The 26,359-nt window shown below is 36.1% G+C and overlaps 1 protein-coding gene across 5 annotated transcripts in view; it reads left to right on the top strand.

The window, feature by feature from the left end:
• Positions 1 to 26,359, top strand: part of LOC110830897 (cardioacceleratory peptide receptor) — a 103,797-nt gene that overhangs the window by 6,798 nt on the left and 70,640 nt on the right. For 2 of the 5 annotated variants that reach the window (XM_087355356.1, XM_022066282.2), the window contains exon 2: positions 12,706 to 12,917. In XM_087355356.1, the coding sequence (XP_087211482.1) occupies positions 12,723 to 12,917 (195 nt within the window). In that variant the 5' untranslated portion in view covers positions 12,706 to 12,722. Of the gene's footprint in view, positions 1 to 11,592; positions 11,788 to 12,660; positions 12,918 to 26,359 lie in introns of those variants that run through there. The other 3 variants (XM_087355355.1, XM_087355354.1, XM_087355353.1) reach the window with 3 other exon arrangements.

The raw sequence follows: 26,359 nt of genomic DNA, 5'->3' as shown, positions 1-26,359 counted from the left end.
GCTTCGGTATACTGTATTATTCTTCTCATCGAGTGGGAAAATAAAGATAAAATGAAATTACGAGGGTTATATGAAACATGGGTTTCACATTAAATTCAGCAAATGCAAAAATATCTCTCAACCGGGAATCGCGGACACAATTTATCTTTCGAAAGATACGACACCGTAAAACATTGTCATAAATGTAAATGTTTGGGGATGAAAATTAATTACAAGATGAAAAACGTGCTTCAAGAATCCAGGATAGAATGAATCTGGGATGACACTTATTTTTGACGATGAATCTTACGCCTAATTATGGGCTGGAAGGGTTGCAAGGTGAAAGTAAGTGAAATACATACAAGTCAGCGATAGAAATATTGTATTAAATGGTTCGGAAGTGTGTTTCATTGCCATTAAATCTGAATTGTCATACTATCCTAATATATACAAAATCTCACAAAAGGGAAAATATTTTGAGATTGTTTTTCACGATTATACGAGAACAGTACGAGCGAGAAAGCAACAAAGCTATTATTACATCTGTTAAATTTATTTGCTGGACAAATATATATCAGAGGACAGATATTTTACACTCGTAACAAAACTGGAAACAAAATAGCGTAGAAGTGAAGGAGTGCGCATTGTATTTTGCACTCAGTGTTCAGTTGGCGTTCAGTATATGGAAGCCGTGGGCCATATTATTCTCCACTTCCATAGGAGAACAGTTACCTGTCAGTCTGGGCCAGAAAGTGAATAGGCCAGTTGTGTAACGTACGACATTTTGTACTTACAGAAATCATAGTCATCATGAACTCTGGAGGATTAGGCTCTATTGCTTGTTCTTCGCCTTAACAGTCTGTAATCCACTGCGTGCTTTAGTGTTCTGTTTTGTCTTCGTTCTGTATCGGTGTTGTGGTCTGTCCTTTCCGGAGAATTTGAATTCAGGACAATATTTAGAACATTTGACTTCTTCCAGGTATCTGTATTTCGTTGATCTATTCTTGTAGTTTGTAAAAGGAATTTGTTCTGCCTTCCGTCTTTCGGTGCCTGTGTTCTTAAATGCCCAGACCTCCCCATATGCAAAGGTTATTATGTTGAAAGTGTTTCTGTCCGTCAGAAATACGAAACGACCAGACGTAAGTCTGTCTGTGCACTGTATGGAAGATACCAGGGAAACAGAGATATTTTATGATGTTCTACATGTATTATGTTTAAGTTAAGGAGACAGAGACGTATTCTTATTTAAGCAGTGGTCAAAGAATCCAACGTAACGGATTTCTACCACTGAAGTGTACTTTGGAAACACTGACGTCAAAGAGAAAGGTCTTTGAACCGACATTTTTAATAGTTGGATTAGAACCACAGTTGTTGTAGAGTTTGTTTAACTTCTAAAGCACTTCCCCCATCCTTATTTAAATAAATTATACTTTATGCTGTTTCTTATGGGGAGAAATGCTCTCTTATTGAAGGTAAATATGTGGTTGCGAGAAGTAATAAAACCAGAGCTAACTATCCTTGAGGCTGTCTATTTTTATGTGTTTCAGGAATTCAAAATTGCAATGAAACACGTACGTTAAAAAAAGTGCGACAACGGAAATGGAATACTATACGGCGGAATGAAAAACATTTTGTGAATAAAAGTGCTTTATGAAGGTGTCATAAAATGAAAATTTTACAAATTGCATTCAACGTTGCGATAGTGGAACTTGACACAGTCGGAAGTCTTAAATTATGTGCCTTGATAGCATACAATTCTATTGTTTTTGTACATTTGCAAGTGTTATCTGATTAAGAACCAAAGATATTGTGTTACCAACTCCTGCGGTCTGCTACTATTTTGCATATTCACTGTCTCCTCTCTTTAGACCATACGCGACACACTCTAATTTGTCAAAGGCACACCACAAAATTTCGCTTCCCGAAGAGAGGGGGATGTATTACAAATTCTAATAACGAAAGACTAGATACTGACCTTTTCTAAATGTAACGTGCAAATACATAATTTGTTATAAAATTTCGCGGCACACCTGAAATCTTATGGCGGCACACCAGTTTTCTGGGGCACATCGGTTGCATAACACTCGTCTAGAATTCCAGGCAGCCATGATGATGATGATGATACTAAGAAACGGTCGTAAACATTTTGTATTTTGACTTAGATACTGAAGTTTCAATCACACTGAAAAGAACGAGCTCATATTTTGTGTGTTTTGTATAACGGTTTCTTCTAGGTCAGGAATTTGTATCATCATTGTAGCGGAATTTATTGCCACATTGTACTGCGTAGGATGCTGTAATGGACGATGGATGATATATATAATGCTCATGTACTCAAATGATTGGTTTTCGGTTTAAAACTGTCAGAATTTTTAAGGATTTAACATAAGTGTCAAAATGTAAATTGCCTGTAATTTAATTTTTTGTTTCGTAGACAATTTTCATATTGATTAATATGTCTCTGCACTCTCTGGCATTTTATTCAATATTTTGGATTTAATGCGGGTCGTTGGCTCCTGCAGTCGACAGAGATGAAGTGTATATAGCGGGTACTATGTTATCCAATATTTGGACAACTGTCATTGCGCCCAAGGCTAAAGTTTACAACCTGAGGAACAATTAAAGTGGACACTGTCTGGGGTGATATACAGACTTCAGAACGATAAGTGTCACTATCGCCCTCTGCGGGCGCTCGCAGGCACTAGCCGCTGTTTTAACAAGTATTAGGAGACAACTGCCCCAGTTTTGGCTTCTTGCCACCTATTTTATTTATTTGAGTTTTCCTGGTCTCCGAATGTATAATTAATCATCGCAGTTGTAATTTATAAGCTGGCTAATAGAACTGACTTTTCAAACTTTTCTTAGCATATTTAAGCACGCATTTATGAGATGTCATGCTGAGATTTAGAAATCCGCCCGCCCATCTATTATGTTTATACGTAAATGCTTATATTTTGTACTAATATCTGTTCACAAATTACTTACATAAAAGTTAGTATTTAATGGACGGAATCCTCTTATTTAATGATAATACAAATTTAATTAATTCAAATACATGTTCGTACATTAAATATGAGAAGTTAAAATTGAATTGCAAAGACTGGTAAGAAAGAAGGTGCTTTCATTTTAATAAGTCCGTGCCTGTGTATTGATTCTGTTTGCCATTTGACTGCAGCAGTACGTTTCATATTCGGATGTTCCCAGCTCTAATTTTTGTGCCCAACACAAGAACGTGTGCATAATGGCAGACCGTTTGATACGATATTCATAGTAGGAGTTCCGAGACAATTTCACTATAAGGAACATTTATAAGTAAATAAAATTATAAAGGTCGTATTATTAAAACAGGCTTAGGAATATTGAAAAAGGGGGATTTTATTTTTCTTTACGGAATTGTATATAAAATCGTCAATTATTCAGTTTGCCACTGCATTTTGAGAAGAAGTCTAATAAAAATAACAATCACAAGCCTAATACTGGAAGAGACTTAACGTTAGAGTTTCCCTAATATTTCTTGTACAGTTAGGCTCCTAAAATAGGTAAAAGATTAAAAGCTTAAGCCTGCGAAATCCCACGACTTCAACGGAAGAAAATAAGGATGACAAATGACGTTGAAGTGACCTACAAAAATTTAAATGCCACTATTCTTCAAACCCTTGAGCTGATATTACCGTGACTTTGACATGACTTGACCTACACGTGACCTCTAATTGACATGAATCTGGTAGTTCAGTTTCTCACATTTCGGCAGATATAACGGTGGGAAGAAATGACCTAGATATGACCTTGAAATTTTTAGAGGTCTGTATTCCGCAATCTCCTGGGCTGATATTGTCGTCACCTTGGATTGGCCTTGGCCTATGACTGATCTCAACGTGATATGAATATAATCACTCAGATACTAACAGTTCGGAAGAAATAATGGTGACAAGAAATGGGCAAAATGTGATTTTGAAATTTCAAAGGCGTGGACTTGACCGAACCTTACATAATTATTTTCATACTGATGTGATCTGACATAACCGAACTCCTTTAACTGGTTTCCATACTCCAGAACAGCGTACTTTTAACTTCAGAGAGAACATCAGAAATGTTTTGAAAGGCTTTAGCAGAACAGAAGCGCTTCTTTAAATGGGCCGATGTCTTAACGAGATTCTTTCAGCGTTCGGTTCTGCAGTAAAGTGACATCAGTCTGATTAAACTCGTGTGTAGCTTGAAGCTCAGTTCTGGACATCTCCAATGTTATCTCTTCTAAATGGAGAGGAATCTGTGCAATTCTTGAAGCAGCCCTTGTAGTGTTGGAGTAGTAGCAGCAGAACAGAGGCAGACTGTATTTTGTCGCGGTCATTTCATCCTGCCTGTAGACTGGTTGAATGAGAGTTCCCTCATATTGCCCCCATTCTTAAAATTGAATGGGGGTGGGTGAAGTACCTCCAAACTTCTGCTAGCTGGCTAAAACTCCCATTCCTCTGTCTTGTTTCAGTGTACCTGGTCCAATGGTTTTTGTGACTGTTGACAGTGACGATGCTAAAAGAAGCTGAGAGATTTATTTTCAGATCGCAGTCATGTCTCTAGCAACTTATAAAAAATACCGTATATTTATCCACTTTTCCTTATTTCACTTAAAACGTCTGTAATATTTTAACTTTAAAATGCCTATTCCTTTATGGCACTTTGAGGATCATATACGTGTTAGTAATTCAATGAAGTATATTTTATTTTAGTTTAAAAATTTAATTTTTATTCCTTAGTTTACCGAAGCGAACAGTAGGTCCATATATTCCCACAAAATATAATAATAATTATCGTTGTCATGTCAATTTTGTTCATACACAGGCACTAAGGACCTTAGGGCTTATTCATTTTATTACATATAATTTTTGCTCTCTAGACAGCCTTGTTGTTCTATACAATGCTTTAATTAGGTCAAAGTTTCAGTATGCCTCGGTCATATGGAATAATCTTACACAGGCAGATTTTAATAAATTAGAAAATATTCAAAGGCAATTTGTCAGTTTGTGCAATTATCGATTTTTTCAGTTTAATATCCCACGTAAGTATGAATCGATTTTGACTACTTTAAATTTTAGAACACTTTATTCCAGGCCACATCTCGTTGCTTTATTTATTGTTAATGTCTTTAAGGCAAAATAAATTGCCATTCCATTATGGACACTGTTGGTATACGTGTACCGGCGAGGCAAATAAGAGAATTTTCTACTTTTAGTGCGAGTAGTGCGCTAAGACATAGTCCTTCAGCCAGGTGCGTCATCGCTGCAAATGACGTATGCAAATCTTTGGACGTATTTAGCATAAACATTGTCTCCTTTGAAGGCACTTTTTCAATAAGGGAAATTATCTAGATGGGTTGTCTTGATAGGTGATCTAGCTTGGTTATTTGTTTTTAGTTTAATTTTTGCTATTTTGTTCCTCGTATTTCTTTAGTGTTTTTTCATATTTATATTAGTGTCTACGTAGGTGGATTATTTGCTATTATTTGAATTTTTTCATTTATTTGTCTTTGTGTACAATATTATTTTTATTTTGTGTGTTGCCTGTATTTGGCTGCTATTTTTAATATTGTACATGTATGTATTTAGTTTATCTGTTTGGGTAATATTTTTTATTATTATTCTACTATTATTTGTATGTATTATCAGTGTTTGCCTGTCATTGGCTCCTCGCTGTTAGCAAACACTTTAATAAATGAATTATTATTATTATTTATTATCCTCGCGGGCGCGCGCTTATTGATACCCGCATACACGAACAGATTAACGGTAAACTCACATTCGCAAATTTATTTTTGTCACTTATGATAACTGTCTACTGTTTCATATGTTTGGGTGAAGTGCGTGTTCTGGAGAGAGTAGAATGATTATTATTTTTATACAAAACAACGCGCCTTAAATTACACTATAAACCGAATTTAAATTCTGCACAGAAATAGTGTCATATAATTTAAAATACGAAATACGCTTCACATTTCTAAGACTACTTCTCTTTATCTATTATTATTATTATTATTACTACTCTGTTTCTTCATCTTATCATTATCACCTCTTTCCCTTTGGAAGTGCCCTACTTACAGCGACAGAAGAGAAAATAATTGTTTCCCCTTATGAACAGAGCACAGTAATTCTTTTTTCGAAACAGTGTCTTCCTGTCTGCATTTCTTCGTATAAAACAGAAATTAATGATGACACGCTTTCGTGTCGGCTCCAGTAGGAGTCTGATTTCCGGTTGTTGCTAAGTACGTGCTTGCTACTTACGCACTCAAGGCGACGATCGTTAGTCGTGACGTAGTCTCCGTTGCAGTTTACGCGATCACATCAAGATACATCGATAGAATTATGAAAATTGAAGGGTATCGTAACTTGTTAAATAGAAACGAAAGGGGGCAGGGTACTGGAGCGAATCGCGGCTTGGACTGAGGGCATTATGTTTCCTTTCTGACGTTACAGAAACCATTTTCTACAAGTAACACGTGGTTTATTTGTTGGTTTAATTATTTTTATAAATAGCATGTTCTTTTTCCTTTTATCTAACATTTCAATTATGAATTAACTTAGGATTTAGAGTTTAATTCATATCGTAACTGATTACTCATCTGTGGGGGAGATTAAAATAACCCATAATAAATAATTTTATAAAATATGATAATAAATAATTAAAACGAGAGGAGAAATATGAAAATGAAATTTTAACATAGGTACCCAAATCGACAGTTAATAAAAACCACACAGTATCAGCAATAGAAACATTTAAGTTTGGAGTCCATCTAGCAAAATAATCACATAAACAACAAACTTAAAGTAAAAATTATGTGTATGAATGTAACGTCCAAGAGAATAATTTTTTCTTGTAATCTAGTACAAAATTTGAACGTGTAATGATACCAATGAGTAACTCGTTAGTTAAGTTAGAAGCTACTTCATCGGGTAAACTCCAGAAAAACTCATATCGGCTATCCGGCGCTATCTAACGCCGGGTCAGTCAGATCTTCAGTAGGTCGTGCCGCAATTCGTGGAGTATATTCTGATACGTGCTTGTGTAAATATCTCTGTATGTTAGGTGATCGTTTTTCAAGAGACTCCCACCAACTTTCAGTAAACGTATGCCTTATGAAAGAACTATACAAAATAATTGGCAAAGTTCGTGTTTCTCAGAGCAAAATTGACGGCAGCAGTTTCTGAACTGAATAACGACTCCATCCGATATCAGCTTTTCATTTATTAATGGTAATTATATTTTGCTATTCAAAACATAGGACTGCTTCACCGTGCATAATAATTCTTGTGACGTCAATGTAACTGAAATCAAACTTCATGTGAAATTTACTAAATGTAAAATAATTGTAACTGCGAAGAAATTGGCGTAATATATTTTTAAAAAATGAGTCTTTGGTGTCGGTGCCAAAGATGACAAAGAATTCCTGTAAGCAGCTGTAAGACTAAAAATTGTTGAAAGTGGGATGTGAAGTACCTGTAACACGTAAATTTCACTTGCGACATCTATGGCTTGTGTGTGCACAGGGAATTTTGAATCACCTTGTATTTTGAAAACTAAATTTTGTAGTTGATTTACTATAAATCGGTACTCACAAAGCCAATACGACATCATCAAAGTAGGGGTTTTAAATTACAACAAAATGTAATTGAACATGTTATAGGCACGAATCATGTGCATTTTATTTTATGTTTATATAAAAACGTATCATTTGTCGTTGCACCATCGAAGATAATTTTCATTTAATCAGAATGAGAAAAGGCATTCGAACACATTCATATATTTCTTCAGCCATAACCGTTGAAATACGATTTACTCAAATCTACTGGAAATGAGGATTTTCTTTAAATTTGTCTGTCTGTTGATGCCACACATAACAAAATTTAGAGAATTTCCTTCCTGAACACTCACTCCATTAAGCAATTATCAACAGCACGATATTTTATGGGCCACTTGTCAAGACATAAAGTCATTGAAGCTTTTAATGTAGCGGAGTGTAAGATACTAAATTACACAGATACTGTCGGTGCAACACCGGGAGATAACATTTTGAGGTTCGCAGCTGTTCGATGAGGCAATGTTTCTTCACTTAATTCTGTTAATCTAAGCCAGATTTTAAACTACGGCGTGAGATCGCGTGATAAAGTGTAAAATAGGGAATTGAATATCAGATTGTCGGTGAATTTCTACAAGAAGACAGCCATCTTTACAACCGCTGCCGCAAGAACTCGAAATCTCGCTATAATGGACAAGTTCGTTAAATTTTTGATTGTGTCCTTTAGAGATAAACGTTTGTAACACTAGTAAGAGTAAAGCCATTGGACTGCAATGCAATTAGTTTGCAAGATACTACTTGCCCTGGCATACTTGGCAGGAATGTAGAGGACGCTCCCAAGTGAGTCTCATTAGCACTAAGTGTGGCTACTCTTGTAGTTCACTGTCTCATGCTATGGCAAGCTTTCAAATCTAGCACATCACATCACAAAACTTTCAGTGTTTATGTTGTGTTATGAATGAATTCTTTTTAGTGAACGGTAGATTCTTTTTCATCGTCCTGCGAAAACTGGGTAATACTGATATCAGTTTCTCTAAGGATGTGGTTGATCAGGGGAACTAAACGTGAAACAGGATAATGCTATCATCGAATCTAAGTTGTATTTAATTATATTAAATGATCAACTGTATAGAATTCAACCCCTGTGCAAATAAACACCTGTGTTTTGTGTTCTGTTTGAGCCATCTCATTCCATTCTTCTTTTGTTCTAGTCAAAGGACTTAACACTCTGATTGAAACACAATAGTTACATAAATGTAAAGCATAACTGTTGATTGAAGTTCATTGGATGGTTTAACTTTCGTAAAATGTCCGAAGTCTCGACGACCATTAAATTTAGGCAAATTCCAGGAAGGCACGTTTATATCGGAACAATATAAAACGAAATTAATAGTTAGTGCTTTGTTCTATTTGAAATACATCGTTCATTTGACTTTCAGTGTTAGCTCAAGTCACTTTGACAGTGGTCTGAAACATGAATTCATCTAATTGCTTTGCGTTAGCTGAGTTGGCTGAACGCTCTTGTAAATGAAATATACGGTTCATTTAATGAACACTCGGCTGCTTTGGCGGCCAACTTTCATAAGGGTTAATTATGAAAGGAAGCTTTCGCTACGAAATCTGCAGCTTGCTTCGAGATAATCTCCGGTCTTTATAGTAACTGAAACACTTCATTTCATATGCGTAAACAAGTGCCCATGCCAAGGCGTCTTAACATTGTATGCATCTACTCGAACGAATTGTATTCGTGTTAATCATTTGCTATAGTTGACATGCAAACCGTGAAATTAATTTGATACAATGTCTTAATATTTTAATTTTGTTAACATGAGCACACATGAATGTTCTGTTTGATGTTTAAAAATTTAGTTCCTCAGTTTTGTGCTGCTGTCCTTTATACAGAGACGTAGTATCAGTTACAATTTTGTGTCTTGTTTTGCTTTCTCAACTTTAAACTCAAATTCACCGAGACATTCAGAATTTGATACAGAAGAGGGAAAGAGGACTTTACGTTTGACACTTGACTGAGAAGTTTTATTTTACACATCTAGTGGGACCTGTTTGGATAAGTGTTTGCTCCACAGCACAGCTGGACTGCATAAGTGGACCTAACGTATCTAATCCAGAACAGTCACGAGATAATTACCACTGTGGATGCTCACAGCTTCGAATCCCTTTGACAATTTCTGTTCTGGTACGATAATGAAGAGTGAAGACCAGGTTTTCTCGAGGCCACATATATCGAAAACGTCTGTTATTTGTTCATATCATTCATGCTCATTAATGTACCCAATATCGATTAATAATCATCACAAGGAATCTGTAATTTGAATTTATCGTGTAATACGTAAGTTTTTCAGCAAATACACCTGCTGTTTTCATGTCAGTCACATCTGGACCGTTGTATCCGGTAATACAACAGGCCTGACATTGTGTACGTATTGTCTGGTCTTGTAGGCAGCTGATAGGGTCTCTGCATCTCATTGGGGAGCCAGTAGAGTGAAGAGGAGGTTCGTGATTCGCGAACAATATCATAGCCAAACTGCAAACACTTGAGCGTGTATTAAGTAGTAACCGAAGCATACTGAATTATTACGTCAGTAACAATGGATACATGCAAACCGACGTTTAATTTATAACAGATCAGGATTATAGATTAATTTTGGTTGAATATTGAGACGGTACGTAAGCTTCTTTCATTCTGTCGCCAGCCTCGCTCGGAGAATTCTTCAGAGGCAAGATCTTGTTGACTATAAAATAAGCAAAGAAACAAACTATTAACACTATAGAAAGACAAAAAAGACAGTAGACACTAGTGTCTTTTTTATAGTGTTAATAGTTTGTTTGCTTATTTTATATTCTAATACACTACACGGTATGCAAAGTTTTAAAATCTTGTTGGCTGGTGCCACGAACTTACAAGATTAACTTCACGCTTTTCCTAATGGCAGATGTTTTTAATTTTCGTACTCTGGTGATTTTAAGGCGTGTACGGTTTCGTAAGATTTTTTAACACCGTGTGAAGATCGTATCTTAAGCTTATGAAACGTGCTCACTGCATTACTTGAAGCAGGCACTGTTTCGTGTCTTGATTTATTTCATTCTGAATCGAACTGGTCCGAAAGTAAATAAGGGAAAAGCATATTGAAGTAGTGCGGAATTGTTTAATTGGTGAAAAAGTTTCGTTAAATGTTCAATTGAATTCCTGTCTGATATTTGTGTATTAATGTTTTAACAGTTTGTCCAATAAGCAGGAATCAGGAATATGTCTAGTTTATAAGATTATTTAATTATAACTTGTGTTGGGCAAGGCCGTGGTCTAGGCAACACGGAGTTTTCCTCCGGGGGCTTCCCCGGTTTCTCCGTGGCATCCCAACAATTACTCCATTCACACACAGAAGAAGGCAATGGCAAACCACTTCTGGATCATCTGCCAAGAACGTATATGAACAGGTCCCAGTCCGAGAAAAGGATGGAAGGATCCTGTTCATATGGACCTGTCGTCAGACAGAACACTAAATAAAATAATATATAATAATCGCAACTGCATCGGTTTGACGTAGATAGCGATAAAAGTTAGAATGATTGTAAGCAATGAAATCTTAAGGGTTGTTGAAGGGAGATGTGGTGAACTGTTTGGAATTATTACCCCGCAGAAAACCTCAGCTTCCATGCAGAGAAACTAGGCTGGAACTTGACGAATAACTAGCATTCGTGGTTTTCGGTGGATTGTGATTGAGCCTAATACCTCAGTTAAAATATGTTTTTAAAAATAAATAATTATGAAATTTGTACGACTTAGAAGTGACGTATCTAAGAGATAATGAGAAAGCTTGCAGCATCACTAAGGATAGATGTAACTCAACCCTGTACCTTTCGCTCACAGTTGAGTAAACGTAAACAAAGTTCTTGGTGAAGTAATGTAAATCATACAGATGTCAGTGTCAGCGAAGAGTTCTCTAAAATTTGGAGCTGTGTATGGCTGTAGCGCAGGCGCTGGTACTGTGATGTATGCGTGTTGTCTGTAGCGACCGGTTCTCTTTCGCGAGTGAGAAAGACGCATCAGACGTGGACCGAGCGCCACGCGCGACTGACTTTGTTTTCGACGCCTGTCAGCAGTCACGAACCCGGCCAGTGCGCGTGATGAAGCTTCAGGTTGAGTCAGCAGCGTAGTTTCTTGTTGGCATGTAATCTTCTAGCTTCTTCGTCTCACATTTCTCTGCGTCTTGAAGGATACTGGACCTGTAATTAAGCTGCCTATCTGGGCAGGAGTTTTATATTCTTTGGAGTCGTCGTACTTAAACTATCGAGTTGTAAAATCGATGTCAGTCGTACGAAACAGATCGTTGTGGGGTTAGATAGGATGTGTATACAGCGTCTGTACCTTTCTGAGAAATAGTTTAGGTTGAAGCTGGATCTGTTCGACATTTTACAACTGGTTTTAATTCGTGATTGTGTTCTGCAAGAGTTTTACCGGATTCTGAACATTTTCAAACTTTTTGTAGAATTTTCCTCAAAATGGGGCGAAGACGTTTTAAACTTTATTCCATCACGACCAGTTTTATTTCTGTAATATTGCAACAACGTCAATGTTGTAAGAGTTATGACGACAAATCATATTGTATATACGTCACAATATCTGTCTTACGGCACGCGTAATTAAAAGTTTAATTCAATTATTATAGTTCATTAACAGGATGCCTAGGCTTGTATTATATATGTGAATATTAACTTTTTAATCGTGCAAGTACTTTGTTAGACTATGGCCGTATGTTTATCACCGACAAAAATTAATTCCATAGGCTTCAGTGAAGATGTCTGTTTATTTTGAAGAATGTATTCCATTACGAGGAATTAGACTTCACCAAATAAATGGTACATGTGAATACAGTTAATGAACCACCGAATTAAAAGCCAGCGCATACAAATGCGAAATATCGTGTGATTAATAGGGCAGCGTTGTGGGATTTTTAAACTTTTTTTTTTTTAAAAAAAAATGTTTATTGCAAGTCGTACCAACTAATAATGCTGTCGTTATGCGTGGGTCAAGATTGTACGACGAGAATAGGACGCGAGAAACTTCTATAATATTTGACTGTTGTTGAGTAGTGAGATAGTTTTTCTGTTTCTGTGCGGGATGCTGTGGACGTTGAACTGTGAAGAAGACGGCGAAGGGTAGATGGAGACGGCGCCAGTAGATTTAAACTGCTCGTGGAGCGGGCGCGACGCTTTTGGAACCATTGTCTTCTTCAGTAGCACCACAGTAACAACTGAAAATTTTACGAGAATCTGCTTCACTGATACAACAGACAGCAACAACCATAACACCACGCAACCACCGACTCCGGACATAAATTCGTTTTATTTTTACGAGGTAAGCTGTTTGTGATTTGTCAAAGGGTGATGGGTTTCAACGAAGAGACTCCCTTGAGACTGTCTCACGTATTGTTGAATGTTTGTTGTGATTAAATGTTATTGTATGCTTTTTCGCAGCCTCTTTCATTAACCGTAGATTCGCATAGGAAACGGAAATTTAAATTTCGTAGGTTTGGTTTTATTTCTGTCCGTTTTAATTCTCCTCCGTATTTTTGTTTTTTCTTTCTTTATATTTCAATATTTGCATGTGAAATTTGGTTTAATGTTACCTAATGCACAGACACGGCAACTCAAGAAATATAACTAAGACATGAACTTTGAAAGGATTCTTTTGATCTTAACCGAGTTACGTTTTGTCTGATTTACATCGTTCTGCGTAAGATGAACATAACGAAATATTACATCACAATAAATTTCCATTTTAAACTGAAAGTAATCGATCCACTCTTGAGGAGACATGATTTCTGTGCTCTCTCACTATACCCATACTAGTAATAAGGTTGTTCGTTTGTTTCAGCTATATTAATTGATTTGAATCCACGTAGATCGAAGAAAATGGTAGTGATAGATGAGTCGTCAGGGATCTGGAAGAAAGCGGGTGTAAAATACAAATATAAACATTGTAAATGTAATGGAAGGGATTTTGGAAAAGTATATAAACCTTAGAGAAGGTAGACTGCTCCCGGTCGGGGAATCGAACTGGGTGCCTTCGGAATACCTTGCCCGAGTTGTAACAGTACCATTATGACAAGTCTTAGCTTTAAAGATTTAAATACACGGAAATTGTTTGTGATTTGGAAATCGTCCTCAATTTTTGTGGTCAATTTTTAGTAGCCTAGACCTAACATTTAGACGTATTACTATGTCATTTACGCCTGACATTTATTGGATAGGAGGATGGATGGACGCCAGAGTCTGCCCGCATGCTGTGACTTGGATTAAGAATCCGGTCTTTACCGGGAGGTATATCCTCCCGTGCTTTTCATTTTACGTTAACTTGAACAGATAATTTGTATCCATCCTGCATTACAGTGAATCTGTTATTTACTTTCCAACACCAAACCAGTTTGGCCTGTACACGACGCACGGTTTTATTATCACACGTAAATTTCGGGTCCTTCACAAATTGTATTATAGTATCTTTGATATTAATCCATAATATTGATTTTCCGTGTAACCCGTATGGATGGTTTAAATTTTAGAAATTACGCTTAAACGTGTGTGTATAAACTGTGTTCCTCGAGACAACTTATATAATATTATACATGAAAATATAATATGCAGTAATTTAAATAAGAATAAACAAATTCCTGTTGACCAGTCGATATTTACATTGACTAGTCAATTGGTGTTTATGATATAACATTAAAATATCAAATTAGGCCTATAAGTCCCGTTTAAATTGGCACTGTGGTTACAATTTATTCCCTGACGATATATAATGAATTAAATCCACACTAATTAACGAAGTTCGTCACATGTCTTCATCTAAGTTGATACCGTACTGATCGCACTTCTAAGAGCTTTGATATTTCCACTTCACGAACGTCATTTCCTACCAGCCTATCGAGAAAAGACAGTAGGAGACCCGAAGGAGCGCTTTTATCTCTGCGTTTCTCATTTTGTACTGGAAACTTTGCGACAACGCTGCCCCATTTTCTGCCCTAAATAGAAGGATTTTGTTATCACTGTCTAGTACAGGTTGCGTATTGGCATTCGTGTGTGGATCTATAGTCACTTCTGCTTGCTTACATTACTTTTTGACATCAAAGGTTAACTGGCGTGCTTTCAGTTTTGTTGAATCTTATAGCGGAAAAATATAGAAAACTCAAGTACTTTATAAGAAAACAGGGACATCAAACTCATTCACAAAGCTGGAAATTAAACCCTTCATTGACTTTATGCACAAAGAATCCATTATCGCTTTGTTTCTGCTGTAAGAACGGACTGTTCTTGAGTCAAGACAAAAGAAGAGGTAGATGATTAAGGAATGGAGTCGGTCTTGTCACATAAATTTTCCTGTCAGAATCACAGTGAATGTGCTTGTGTTGAGAGAATGTGTCTAAATGTTTTTATTTCAAAATGGGGACTGTGACGTGCGTCATATTTTGGAATCCGGAAAACGTGTTTTTTAGTGTTTGTCCAATGTACAGATTTGTTTCTGTGCTTGTGGAAACATACTGGGATGGTTGTGAGTTGGGAACGTTTGAGGAAATGAAATTATGATTTATTTGTGACATATTATACTTTCTTTATAAGGAAATACATGTTATTACCCGTGTGTTCGTTCATGTACCAAAGGACAGATTTTCATAAAATTTGATCTGAACATCATATTGCTAGAGATCATTCTATCTTTGTATTTTAACGTCCGGCCTAAGATAAATCGGAAACACACTTCCGTGTTGTGTAGAAAATTACGTATACGTGCCAGAAAATCACGAATATGGCGATGGTGCGAATCTGTGACAGTGAAAACTGTGCAAAAATTTGGTTCGCTAGAGATTAAGATAGAGATCCTTTAATAACCTACGATCTAGCTTCGGTATTCGGTTTTGAAGGAAATAATCCCAGTAATTTTTTCCCCCAGAACATCGAAAGATGAAATGACAGACGACTTTATAAAGTACAACAAAAAATCATAGCTTTCCGAGAAAACATTTAGACCAATAGCCGCGTAAATAAAGTCCTTAATAATGCTTTGCTTGTATCTGTGCAGTTGTACGAAATTATGAGATGTCAACGAGTCAACTGATTGTAGGTACATAATGTCGGAATATCAGGCCCGAATTCTGCCCAATTTGTAATGTTTATTTATATTAACTACGTAGATTTGTGGTTTGTAGGTTCATGGTCTGAATGGACGATGGGATTGTACTTGGAAATTGGAAGACAACTGCTTCCTTCTCAATTGTCTCAAGTTCGGAGGTCACGCATATCTTAAAAAGGAGGAGGAGAGGTATGCAATTAAACAAGAAAGAAACAATAATGAATATGTAGTAGTCAGCTCACGAGTTGGAACCTGGCGTTAACAACAGCGTAAATGTAGTCTTTTAAGAACATGGTTAGGCGAATGTTTAATTAAGGAAATTTTGATAAACAACTTCAAATGAAATGTATACAGAAGAGTGAGCAGAACGTAAGACGACTTGCAATTTTCAAAGAGAGACATTACAGTGATTTTGATTGAGCGTTATGTGAATTCATTTAAAATGATGTAGGTCTGTACTGACTTGTACTTTATCTGGCGAAAGAAGTTTTTATTGTACTATGTCTATAACTTTTGTTATTATTTCAGTTAAATGTACAGTAGACTCCCGATTATCCGGGCTGGTTGGGACATGTATTTACCCGGATAACTGAAACCCTAGATAATTATTTACATGCAGGCTTCTTACTTTTTAAAAGTTTGCTAATAATAAAGGGGATTTTATGTAAGAAATTAATTTATTACGTACCAACTATTTAACAAAAATTACAACGGTTAGTAACAACATTCTAGTGTCGTAAACTTCAGATGTTAGCGACAGTTTGTTTATGTTAATACATTAAATAATGTAATTTTTGTATTTATTCATTTCTTTTTAAACAATTTAACATTTAAAACAGATTTTTTAATTTCACTTTTAATTTTCGTTTTAACTAGATGGCCTCCCATTAATACGCCCCGAGATAAACGGGAGTCTACTGTGTGGTACATTCCACTTAAATTTATAGTAATTTCTCTCATGTATTTATTTCTATCATTGAACCTCAGCGGGCATATTTATATATATTTTTTGTGCTGTAGCTTATAATCATTCACAGGACGAGATATTTGGTTATGATTGGATTTGATATTTGTGACTTACTGGCAGACTCGCAGACCAGATACTATTTATGTCGCACAAATGAAAAAGAGGACTTCTTACAGAAATAGTATAAAGTGTGTAATTTGGTGAACGTTATTTTAAAATTTAAATAGGATTTCCGATAGAATAATCAGTATTGAAATTGCGGATTGAAGTGAGGCCTGCGCTGTCAAAATATTGTAGCGCCCTTAACTGTAGGGATATTCAGATGTCGACCTTTGTTCTTAAGGTCGGGGAAATTAACAATTGTGAAAGTCGTTAATGCAAAGGATCATCATCAGTGTTCCTTGAGTCCGTGGTACACACCTTATTGCCGGAGCACAGCTACTACTCGAGTGAAATGTATAACCTATAATTTCCATGTTTTTTCTGCGTGCGCGATTAATAATGACTCCTATACTGACAGCAGGAATCATTTATAATAATCTTGCGAGTTTAAGAACTAAAAATATTCCTAGAATTATTGACAAATCACCTTAATAATTCCGAACGTGTGAGTATATAAAGTAACAAACCGATGTGGCGTAAGGAACTGGCGAGAAATTTGTGTGAAATGGCTTCTACACTGTGGATTTCGACCTTGTAACTAATATGCATATTCATATTTGTTTTTTTTTATTATGGCTTTCTAAAAAGGATGAGAAGCTGTCTCAAGTATGTTTAATTTTAGTTAAGCACGATTCTCGAGGAACAGGGAATTTAATTTATAAGTAGGAAACAATGTCCCTTGGGGGACGTTCTGCCGAAAGACGCAGCTTCACGCTTGAGGACCAGTGTGTACGGTTAGGATGATTGATGTGAGAAACGAACGCCATGTTTGTGGATGTAATACGAGGATATTTTCTAGTTCAGGCCTGTTTTGTATTAAAATTAAATTCAGTATTTTAAGTTATTGCGTTCGTATAAGCCGTTCCAGAAAGAACATTTTCATGCAGTCACTGTGACTAATTTGCTATCCCATGTCTTTGTTTTTGAAGATTGTTTAGTGTAGTGTTTCAGAATTTTGTATACTTATACGTATATAATTTTGACGGTCTGCGATGGATAATTTAGACATTTTACCGGTCAGCTGTATAGTGTGGGTTGACTTCAAAATTTTGACTATCCTGCACATTGTAGCTTACTGAATAGGCCAGTGTGTGCCTTTGTTTATTTTACACCTGCAATTGTTCTTTAACATGAAATGAGAAAGGTTAGGGTGGCTAAATAATTAATCGGGCGAATGCTGCCATAGTTTGGGGTAATATACTGTACCGTTATTCACCAGAAGAAACGGTGGGCTAGAAAACTGTTAACGGCCGGAGTCAAACACGACATCCCTTTAGCTAACCTGTTCGAGCATGCCTTTAATATGTATAATATTACAGCACAGAATAACACAATCTCTTACGTACATTACGTTCGTAAGTTTTGTATGATATTTAATTTTTATAAGATAACATAAATATTTCAATGCGGAAATAACTGATTCTGAAGTTAAAATGATTTTTGACTAATAGCCACTTTAATTTTTTTTCATATAAATTCTATGCAGTGTATATGTATATATGCAAACTGAGAATCAATGATCTATGATACAGACCATTTACGATAAAAAAATCTTTCATCGATTGTGGTACTTGGTTTGTGAAGCCATGCAGTCTTATTGGCGGTTGTCCTGAAGATGGAACCAATATATTTCTCCGAAACGTTGGTAACTAACTACAAGATTACGCGGTGTTAGAGCCCAGAAGCCAATACGACATTCTCACCCAATGTGAATCACAACTCTCAAGTTTTCAGAAGAAAGCTGGATGAAAGCAAGGAATTTTATGACATTATTAGAAGTCTATGTGTGGCTCGTGTCAGATATCAACAGTAAAGTTAAACATTCAAGATGTGTGCCATTTTTAATGGTGTTGGGTTTATATTTATTATAGAGGGTACTAAATAATTTTACTTGCATCACTGATGAAAGATTATTCAGAGTCAGTAATGTGTTGTTAAATTAGTGTCAGTTCTTTACTCTGTGACTACAGTCCTAAGCGCAGACATTTGATAGTTATCACATACACCTCGGCTGATGTGACACTTCACGTGATTGAAGGCAGCACGTTTTCCGGCGTGCTTAAAGCTTTGGAGACCCGTGTTCGTTTAGAATACACGTTATGTAGTATGCACGTTTTTTTTTAAAATTTCAACTCGTTTTACAACAGTTGCAGTTACTATAGAGAGCCACCCTTGTTTGGTAGTTTATTTAAGTATCGTAGCTATTTTTTGATCAGTATTAGTGTTCGTTTTCATAAGTGTTATTTAAAGATGAAAGAAATATGCAAGTGCATGCAGGCCCAAATCTAACGAAGCTTGTCTTACCATATGCTATTTTTATATTAGGTCTTGCGGTTAATTTGCTCAGGATCAAAGAAACGGCTGTTATAATTAAGTGGCATCTGCTGTGTACAGTTACGCCTACGTTAGAACTAGGTATAAGATTCTATTCATTGCCGTCATAGTATCTCTATGCGTTTTTGGTGTGTGTCCAGCATTGAGCTGCAATCTGTGGTGACATTAAAACCACTGATGTTCCGCCTTGCTATTATAAACAGGACACTTCAGCCATTTTATTGGGGAATCTATGCCAAGAAATTATCCACTCTGTTTACTTATGAGAACCCATAGTTAAGTGTACAGTTCTGTAAAGTATGTAAGTGTCTACTCCAAACAAATACTGATAGCCGCGTTATTTTCTGTTATGAAATTAGTTTAGCTGCAGAAACACGGTCCAAATCACGAGCAATACAACTGAAGATGTAGGGGGGAGTGAAGGTAAAAAGCCAAATGAATATTGCCCCTAGATGGTGAGTGGTCAGTTTTCACGCTTCGGAAATTTTACCTTTGGAAAATTATTGTGGGCAGTAGACCTCTGTGAACATTCTGCATGTTTACGACTGTACATCTTGAGAAACATAATATTAATATATCAAAGTTCTTTAATCCTTTACAGCTGGAGCTCGTGTGAATAAATTTTAAGAATCCAGACTTTATCGCAAGTAATATAAAACATTTCACCATTACGATGATTAAATGGTTAACGCAGTTAAAGGAAATGATCGCTGCTTACATAACGTGAAAATCATACGAAACGCGTAAATACAAAATGAGAGTTACCATTGGATTCTAAAGGGTTAAAATTAAACACATGCCAACGTGATAGGCGTGCCTTTCGAGTATCCTCTTTTGAGACTGTAATTTTGTCAGTCAAATGGTCGAAATGTTCTCAGAACATGTCTGAATATGTGATTCTGTTATCGGCTAATTTCTGATCGTGGGAACGTGGGAGGGACAATTAGAAATGTTGGAAGTATGTTAATATTTTCGAGTTTATGAGAAAACGTGTTCTCTCTTAATGGCTTTTTTAATTTGTGTTTTACGTTAGCTTAATTTACTTGAAACCTTTTCATTACTAGCGTCAGTTCAGTATGTTTAAAATATTTATGTTTTGTATCAGTGCGGATTGAAATAAATTAATCAAATTTTAATGCCAGATTCTGCTGGCATGACTGTTTTATCAGTTGCAGAAACCTCAGTTCTTTTGCATATTGAAATATAGTGTGATCGTTTAGATCAACTGCTGCAGTTATCCACAGATAAAGCTGTTTTTTTTGTAATAAACATTCATTTATAGAACTTCGCGAACTGTCTGTGCAGCATAATTTACCGTGAAATGTGACAGGATTTTTAACTTTATTCGTATGAAAACGATTTGAAATAGAAAATTGTGAATAATAATTTTGGTGTTTATATTAACTTTTAGTAGTATATATAGAGCGTCACTCTGAAGACAAACCTTTTCATTAAAAATAGGCCTTATTGTTAGTAAGGCTACTTGCTTTGAGTTATGTGGTGATTTTCTTACCCCCAAAACATATACATTAAATCAAGTAACTTAAAAATAAATAAAAAAGAAAGAAAGTGCACGAATTAAAACTAATTTCTTGAGAAACCAAAAACTTTTATGGGTTTCGCTGTATTTCATCTGCTTCATTGTTAGATATTACAATTGTATGATGCCTCTGTGTAGTCTGTTAAAAAAAAAAAATATTCTAGTCTTACAGGTCTCATGTATCACCAGATGGCGAACTTACAATCAGATTTTCCACACCTTCGAATTCCAGTCCCACTAAAGACAAAGAACGAACAGAAAGATTTCTGTCTTCTGGGTCGTTGCGCTGTGTAGTATGGTAGATGTTTACCAACGTTTCAGAGGTCATACTGCCTCCGTCATCAGGGCGATGAATCACCCTGATGACGGAGGCAGTATGACCTCAGAAACATTGGTTAACATCGATCAGACTACACAGCGCAACGACCCAGAAGACAGAAATCTTCATACTCACCGCTGTGAAAACGTCAAGTCTTACACGAACAGAAAATTTCCGATCTGCGACATTTCTCATCTTGATTCTGAGTGATAATGGTTTTGAGGGAATTGATTTGCATCACGTTTAAACGCCACAGATACTGAGAATTTCAAGTGTGTGTTTTAACACGCGTATTATTAACAGACAGTAGCTTGTATTTCTGTAAAAGTAAAGTATCTTAAACTGACACACCTGTAAAATGGGGGCTTGTTAGAGATGTTTCCGCCTGTGTTTTGCTGACTTCCGGAAGCACAGATTTTCTTGAGAAGCAAATTGTCAGTAATCTGCAAATTCGCTATAATTACTGAATACGAAGCCTCATTACCGTGTTCACTGGTCAGCAATCCGACGCACGTGAAGTTCACACAAGGACCGCTGTTTCTGTATAATTAATTTTAATATTTTTATCTCTGTCTCGGTTTCCCACGTGGACTCTTTCCTTTAAGTTTCCTTACTAATATTTTGTATGTATTTCTCGTCTCTTCCATGCCCCGCCCAATTTATTTTTTCAGCTCAGATGTGTACTTAAAGGAGCCTTTAATTGAAATAAGCGTGATTGGGAGAAGAAGAGAGAACCTTAGCAGAAACGCGGAAGATGTGAACGGGTAGAACATAAACTGTCTCGTTATTCTCCGTGTTCTGTGTTTTGGTGCTAGTTATGCCACCTTATGCGCCGTTTGCCTCAGGAACATGTCGCACAGACCGCCCTCTCATTACCCTGTTAATGAACAATATTAAAGAGGCATAATCATGGGAAACAAAATATGCTATCAGATCAGGCTGTCGCAAGCGTTTTAGTGTTTTGCTACTGACGTCTGCACTAACCGAACTAGTTTATTTTAAGACACCTTTATGAGTTCGGTGGACTGATGGATAAATACTTCGGAGAGCAGAAGGGGTTTGTTGAAGAATGCACATTTTAAATTTGTTTATTATTTCGCTTTCCGTAACACGAAGGTCTGATTGAACTAGTCTTTTCTGTGTTAAAACTTGCGGTTTTCTGTTAGATTTACGAAACTGGAAGATCATAAAATTTATGATCTTCTGTCGTTCTGAAAAGAGAAAGTAATGTTGTTTAACGTGGATATGATCAAAGAATATAAATAACTTATTTTAATGTGTTTGTATTTTATACCGCGATGTTTCTATGACTTGAACTGATTTGTTTTCACCGTACTTGATGATAACAGTATATTTATGTATGTTAAAATTAAGACGATATTAATTTTATATGTAAGTATCGCGTCTTGGTTTCTTAATTGTAACAGTTTATGAAGAACTATATTTTATTTTACTTTAATCATTAAATCATAAATAGAACGTCCGTTTTGTGGATTTATGTGTGCTTATGTATGTGTGTCTACATATTTATGCATATAATATTCACTCCTCGGACACAGAATTTTTACTAGAAGTACTTGCAGAATTAATACCAAAAATCTGGTTTAACATCGTAAGTGTCTGTCTGAACTGTAACTAATTTCGAGATAAAATTAACGAGTCATTTTGTAAACAGTAATTATACGATTTTCTTTAAATATTTTAAATTAACTGTTTTTAAAGAATTATTTAATAATGTGTCTCAGAATGGCATAAACTTCTAGGTGCCAAGTAATGACGATGACAGATTATGTATTTAGTTTGTTGCCAGTAGCCTTCTGAACAGTGGGGTTCTTTATAGAAACAAACCGAAGTGTCCAGTTCTTAAAAGTATATTTTTCTGTTCCAAAAATTTGTACTGAGAAATTTTGCACACCGGAAGAATGGATGTAACTACAGAAAATCTAAAAATAGGTCAGTCTATGCGGATGCAAGGTTCTCATCCCTTTTGTTGGTGAAATGTATATTTTAGAAAATTACCAGTGTCTCTCTTTAATTTCAGTATTCTAGTGAGTTTTAATTAGTGAGTTACAGTTAAAATTCTGTCTTCTCTTTATCTACATGTATAATTAGGAGTAGAAGAGTAATGAACAGGGTCGAAGCACATGTAATTTTGGGTTGAGAAATAGGAATAATAAACTAAAATGTTTTATAGTCTATGTTATACGAATCTTGAACTAAAGAAGTAAATTTATTTCCAAAATGTTGATTAATAGCAAAATGAGCTTCTTCTAAAATTATTCTGAAAATCCGAAGTTAGACGCTGAGTAACAAGAATGCTCATATTTTCATCTCTGTTGACGACATAACTGTGCTGTTTTAAATCACAGTGGGTGTTCATAAACTCTAACAATTTAATTAATGTTTGTCTAAGAGCAAAGTGTTCTTTAGGTCATTAATATTTGTGTTAGTGTAACAAGATTTATTCTTCTATTACTTTTATATTAATTCGTCTCAGTTACTAACTAACTAACTAACTAACGATGTGTAGCAGCCCTTGAGAATCAAGTTGTCGCTCAGGCAGTTAAGAAATTCCCCATATGGAACCCGAAATTTCATTTCTGTGTTCACAAGCATTCGCCACATGTCCTTAACCTGGGCCTTTTGAAAGAAATCCATTCCAACCCAACCTATTAATTTTAATATCATCCAAGTGATCTCTTCTCAGCAAGTATTCCGAGAAAGATTCTGCACGCATTTATAGTTTTCCCCATGCGTCCTACATATCACAGCCATCTTATCCTCCTTAATTTTAACATCTTAATAAATGATAACCCCACTCTTGATCACAAAAAGGATTTTCGACCCTGTGGTTTACATTAATGACCGTAAAACCATTCATATTACGTATGGCTAACAGTTGTCATGACCTATCCATACCCTAGTTCTGCATGTGATGGACACGCAAACTTTAATTTATACAAATAGGACCCTTAGGCATATGTCGGAACAGGATCTTAAATTAGGTCATGGCCGCTTCCTACCACATCTTTCAAAGTCTATTATTTATTAACCGTCCTATTGTTTGACGCTACATAGTTCGAGGAAGTGAGAATGTCGTTAAATAGGCATAAATCAATAAATAGACAAATCTGGGTTATCTGCCACTGTGTACTTCACTGGTGCGGACTGTACCTCCCAAGTCTTGTTATTGGCCAAACAGCTGAATTTTCTTGTCAGAATTGCTTTGATCAGGACGCGTTAATAGGCGACGAATATTGATCGATGTACCGTACTGGAGTCGTTAGTAACTTAAGGCACTTTGTATTACGAATATCACCAAATTTTTTTTACAGAAACCATAATTTTGAAACACTGTACAACATCCGTTAAAGTAGTGCCTAGGTACATTAACACTGAAAACTACTGGGATTTCATGTGTACAATGAAAGATTTATATTATAAGGCACATCATTAGAAATCCTTCCCAAGGTTTAGAGTTGTAGTTTATTAGCCCGTGCAGAAGATAGACTAAGGTACTGTGAAATGGTTGTTGGAAAGATTGCCTGGGTAAGGAAGGATATATTCCATTTCAAAGCTAAGTAACTGTAACAGGAGAGATGGATGAGGCAGAGAAGTGGAATGGCGAGGAAGAATACAATGGCAAATCCGCAGATTAAATTAAGTGGTAGTATTTGGGTTTCTCACGGCGGTGAGTAGGAAGATGGTTGTCTTCTGGGCCATAGCATCATGTAGTCTGGTAGAAATTTACCAGAGTTTCATAGGTACTTGCTGCCTTCATCATCAGAGCGAACTTCTACCAGACTATACGACACAGCAACTCAGAAGATAGCCATCTTAAATTATGTGAAACTTGGATATCTGTCCGTGTTACAGTAAGATGATATGAGTAAGTAGCTTATGTGAATGTGTCTGGGTATGTAAAGTTAAGATAATGCCTTCAGTTGGTTCTGCTTTTATACTATACGTACTAATCTCTTACAGTAGGATGGAGAATTGTAAGTTTAACCTATAGAAATTCTTGGGGTGTTAATGAATCTTATCTTATTGTCCTAGAGTCTAGGACCTAGACGGATTCAGTACCATGATGATATTGGTATAATGATAAACCAGACAACTGTTTGTGAAACTTGGCACAGAAAGTAAAAATTTACCCCCACAAACTTAATTTTACAAAATACTATTACGACGAGGCCTTATAATATCACATTCTTAGTTCTAAATCCCTTCGTCCGTTATTCTAGGCAGAATGTAACTCAGGTGAGAAGTAATATTTGCGTACAGGCATGTTATTCATTTCATTCATTAACAAAATAGCAAAAATTATACAAATTACGTTAATTTCTTTAATTTAGGGGTGATTTCCTCGGATATGTGATCCAAGGGTAGCGCCACCGGAAACAGAGATCACAGAGCCTCGGCTTCGAAAGAACTCGCCGCCTTTAAATTTTAACCTAAAGAGCAGACCCGACCACTGACAAGAGAACAATATTATTAAAAATGATTAAAGGCTGTGAATGTGAGTGCGAGATATTCCTCGTTGTAGGTAGTTCGAGTGAGCGCCTCGTGCGTAAAGGAAACCTTCGTCTAATGACTATATATTGCACGTCTTCACCTCAAATAGATTTTACTCAAGACCGAGTGTGTGGCCATGTAGCTACTAAATTCTCGTTACTGCTCGTCGCACGAGGCAATCCTAATCCTCGTTTAGGTAAGGCTTGTATTAAACCGTTCTGATTGAATATCCGTGTTATACAGGCTCCAGTCTCTCATTATACCATTAAAATAAGCTTTCATACATTTTATCTGCATTAATCAGAGATCGAATAGTTCTTACAGACACTCAGATGGTCAGTAAAGTGAGTGTATGTAAATTAATATTTCATGCGTATCACAAAACAATATGCTGTCTTAAATTCTTATACATTTTATTTCAACTTGCGTGGATCTATCGGTTGAAGCTTCTGACTGCTAACTACTGAACTAATTGCTTCTCGAGAACTGCTTCCGGCAGCGCACACCGATGCCTGCATTTTACGTGTCACATTACGCTATCCCTCCGTTTTCGCCGCTGAAACGTTCTCAGATGATCATGAATCAGATCGTGGACTCTCATTGTATATATTTATCCTTTCAATGAATTACTATCGCCAAAGACACGACAGTATTTAAATCTGGGGTATACATTATAGTAGTGTATGTATTGATTTACACTAGGCCTGCCCTTCATCATCTTTGTAGAAGAAGATACTTCATTTATCAGTATCTGCTGTTAGTTACTATTTTACATTAGCCATTACAGCAATCTTCCCTTTTGTAATAGGCCTATATAAAAACGGCACCGTTAT

This window comes from Zootermopsis nevadensis, unplaced genomic scaffold (assembly GCF_977971745.1).
Source record: "Zootermopsis nevadensis isolate Lab colony 2312 unplaced genomic scaffold, Znev_1.0 Znev_ptg000024l, whole genome shotgun sequence".
NCBI classification, from domain to species: domain Eukaryota; kingdom Metazoa; phylum Arthropoda; class Insecta; order Blattodea; family Termopsidae; genus Zootermopsis; species Zootermopsis nevadensis.
The sequence above is the reverse complement of the archived record's forward strand: the minus strand, read 5'-3'. Positions and strand labels throughout refer to the sequence as shown.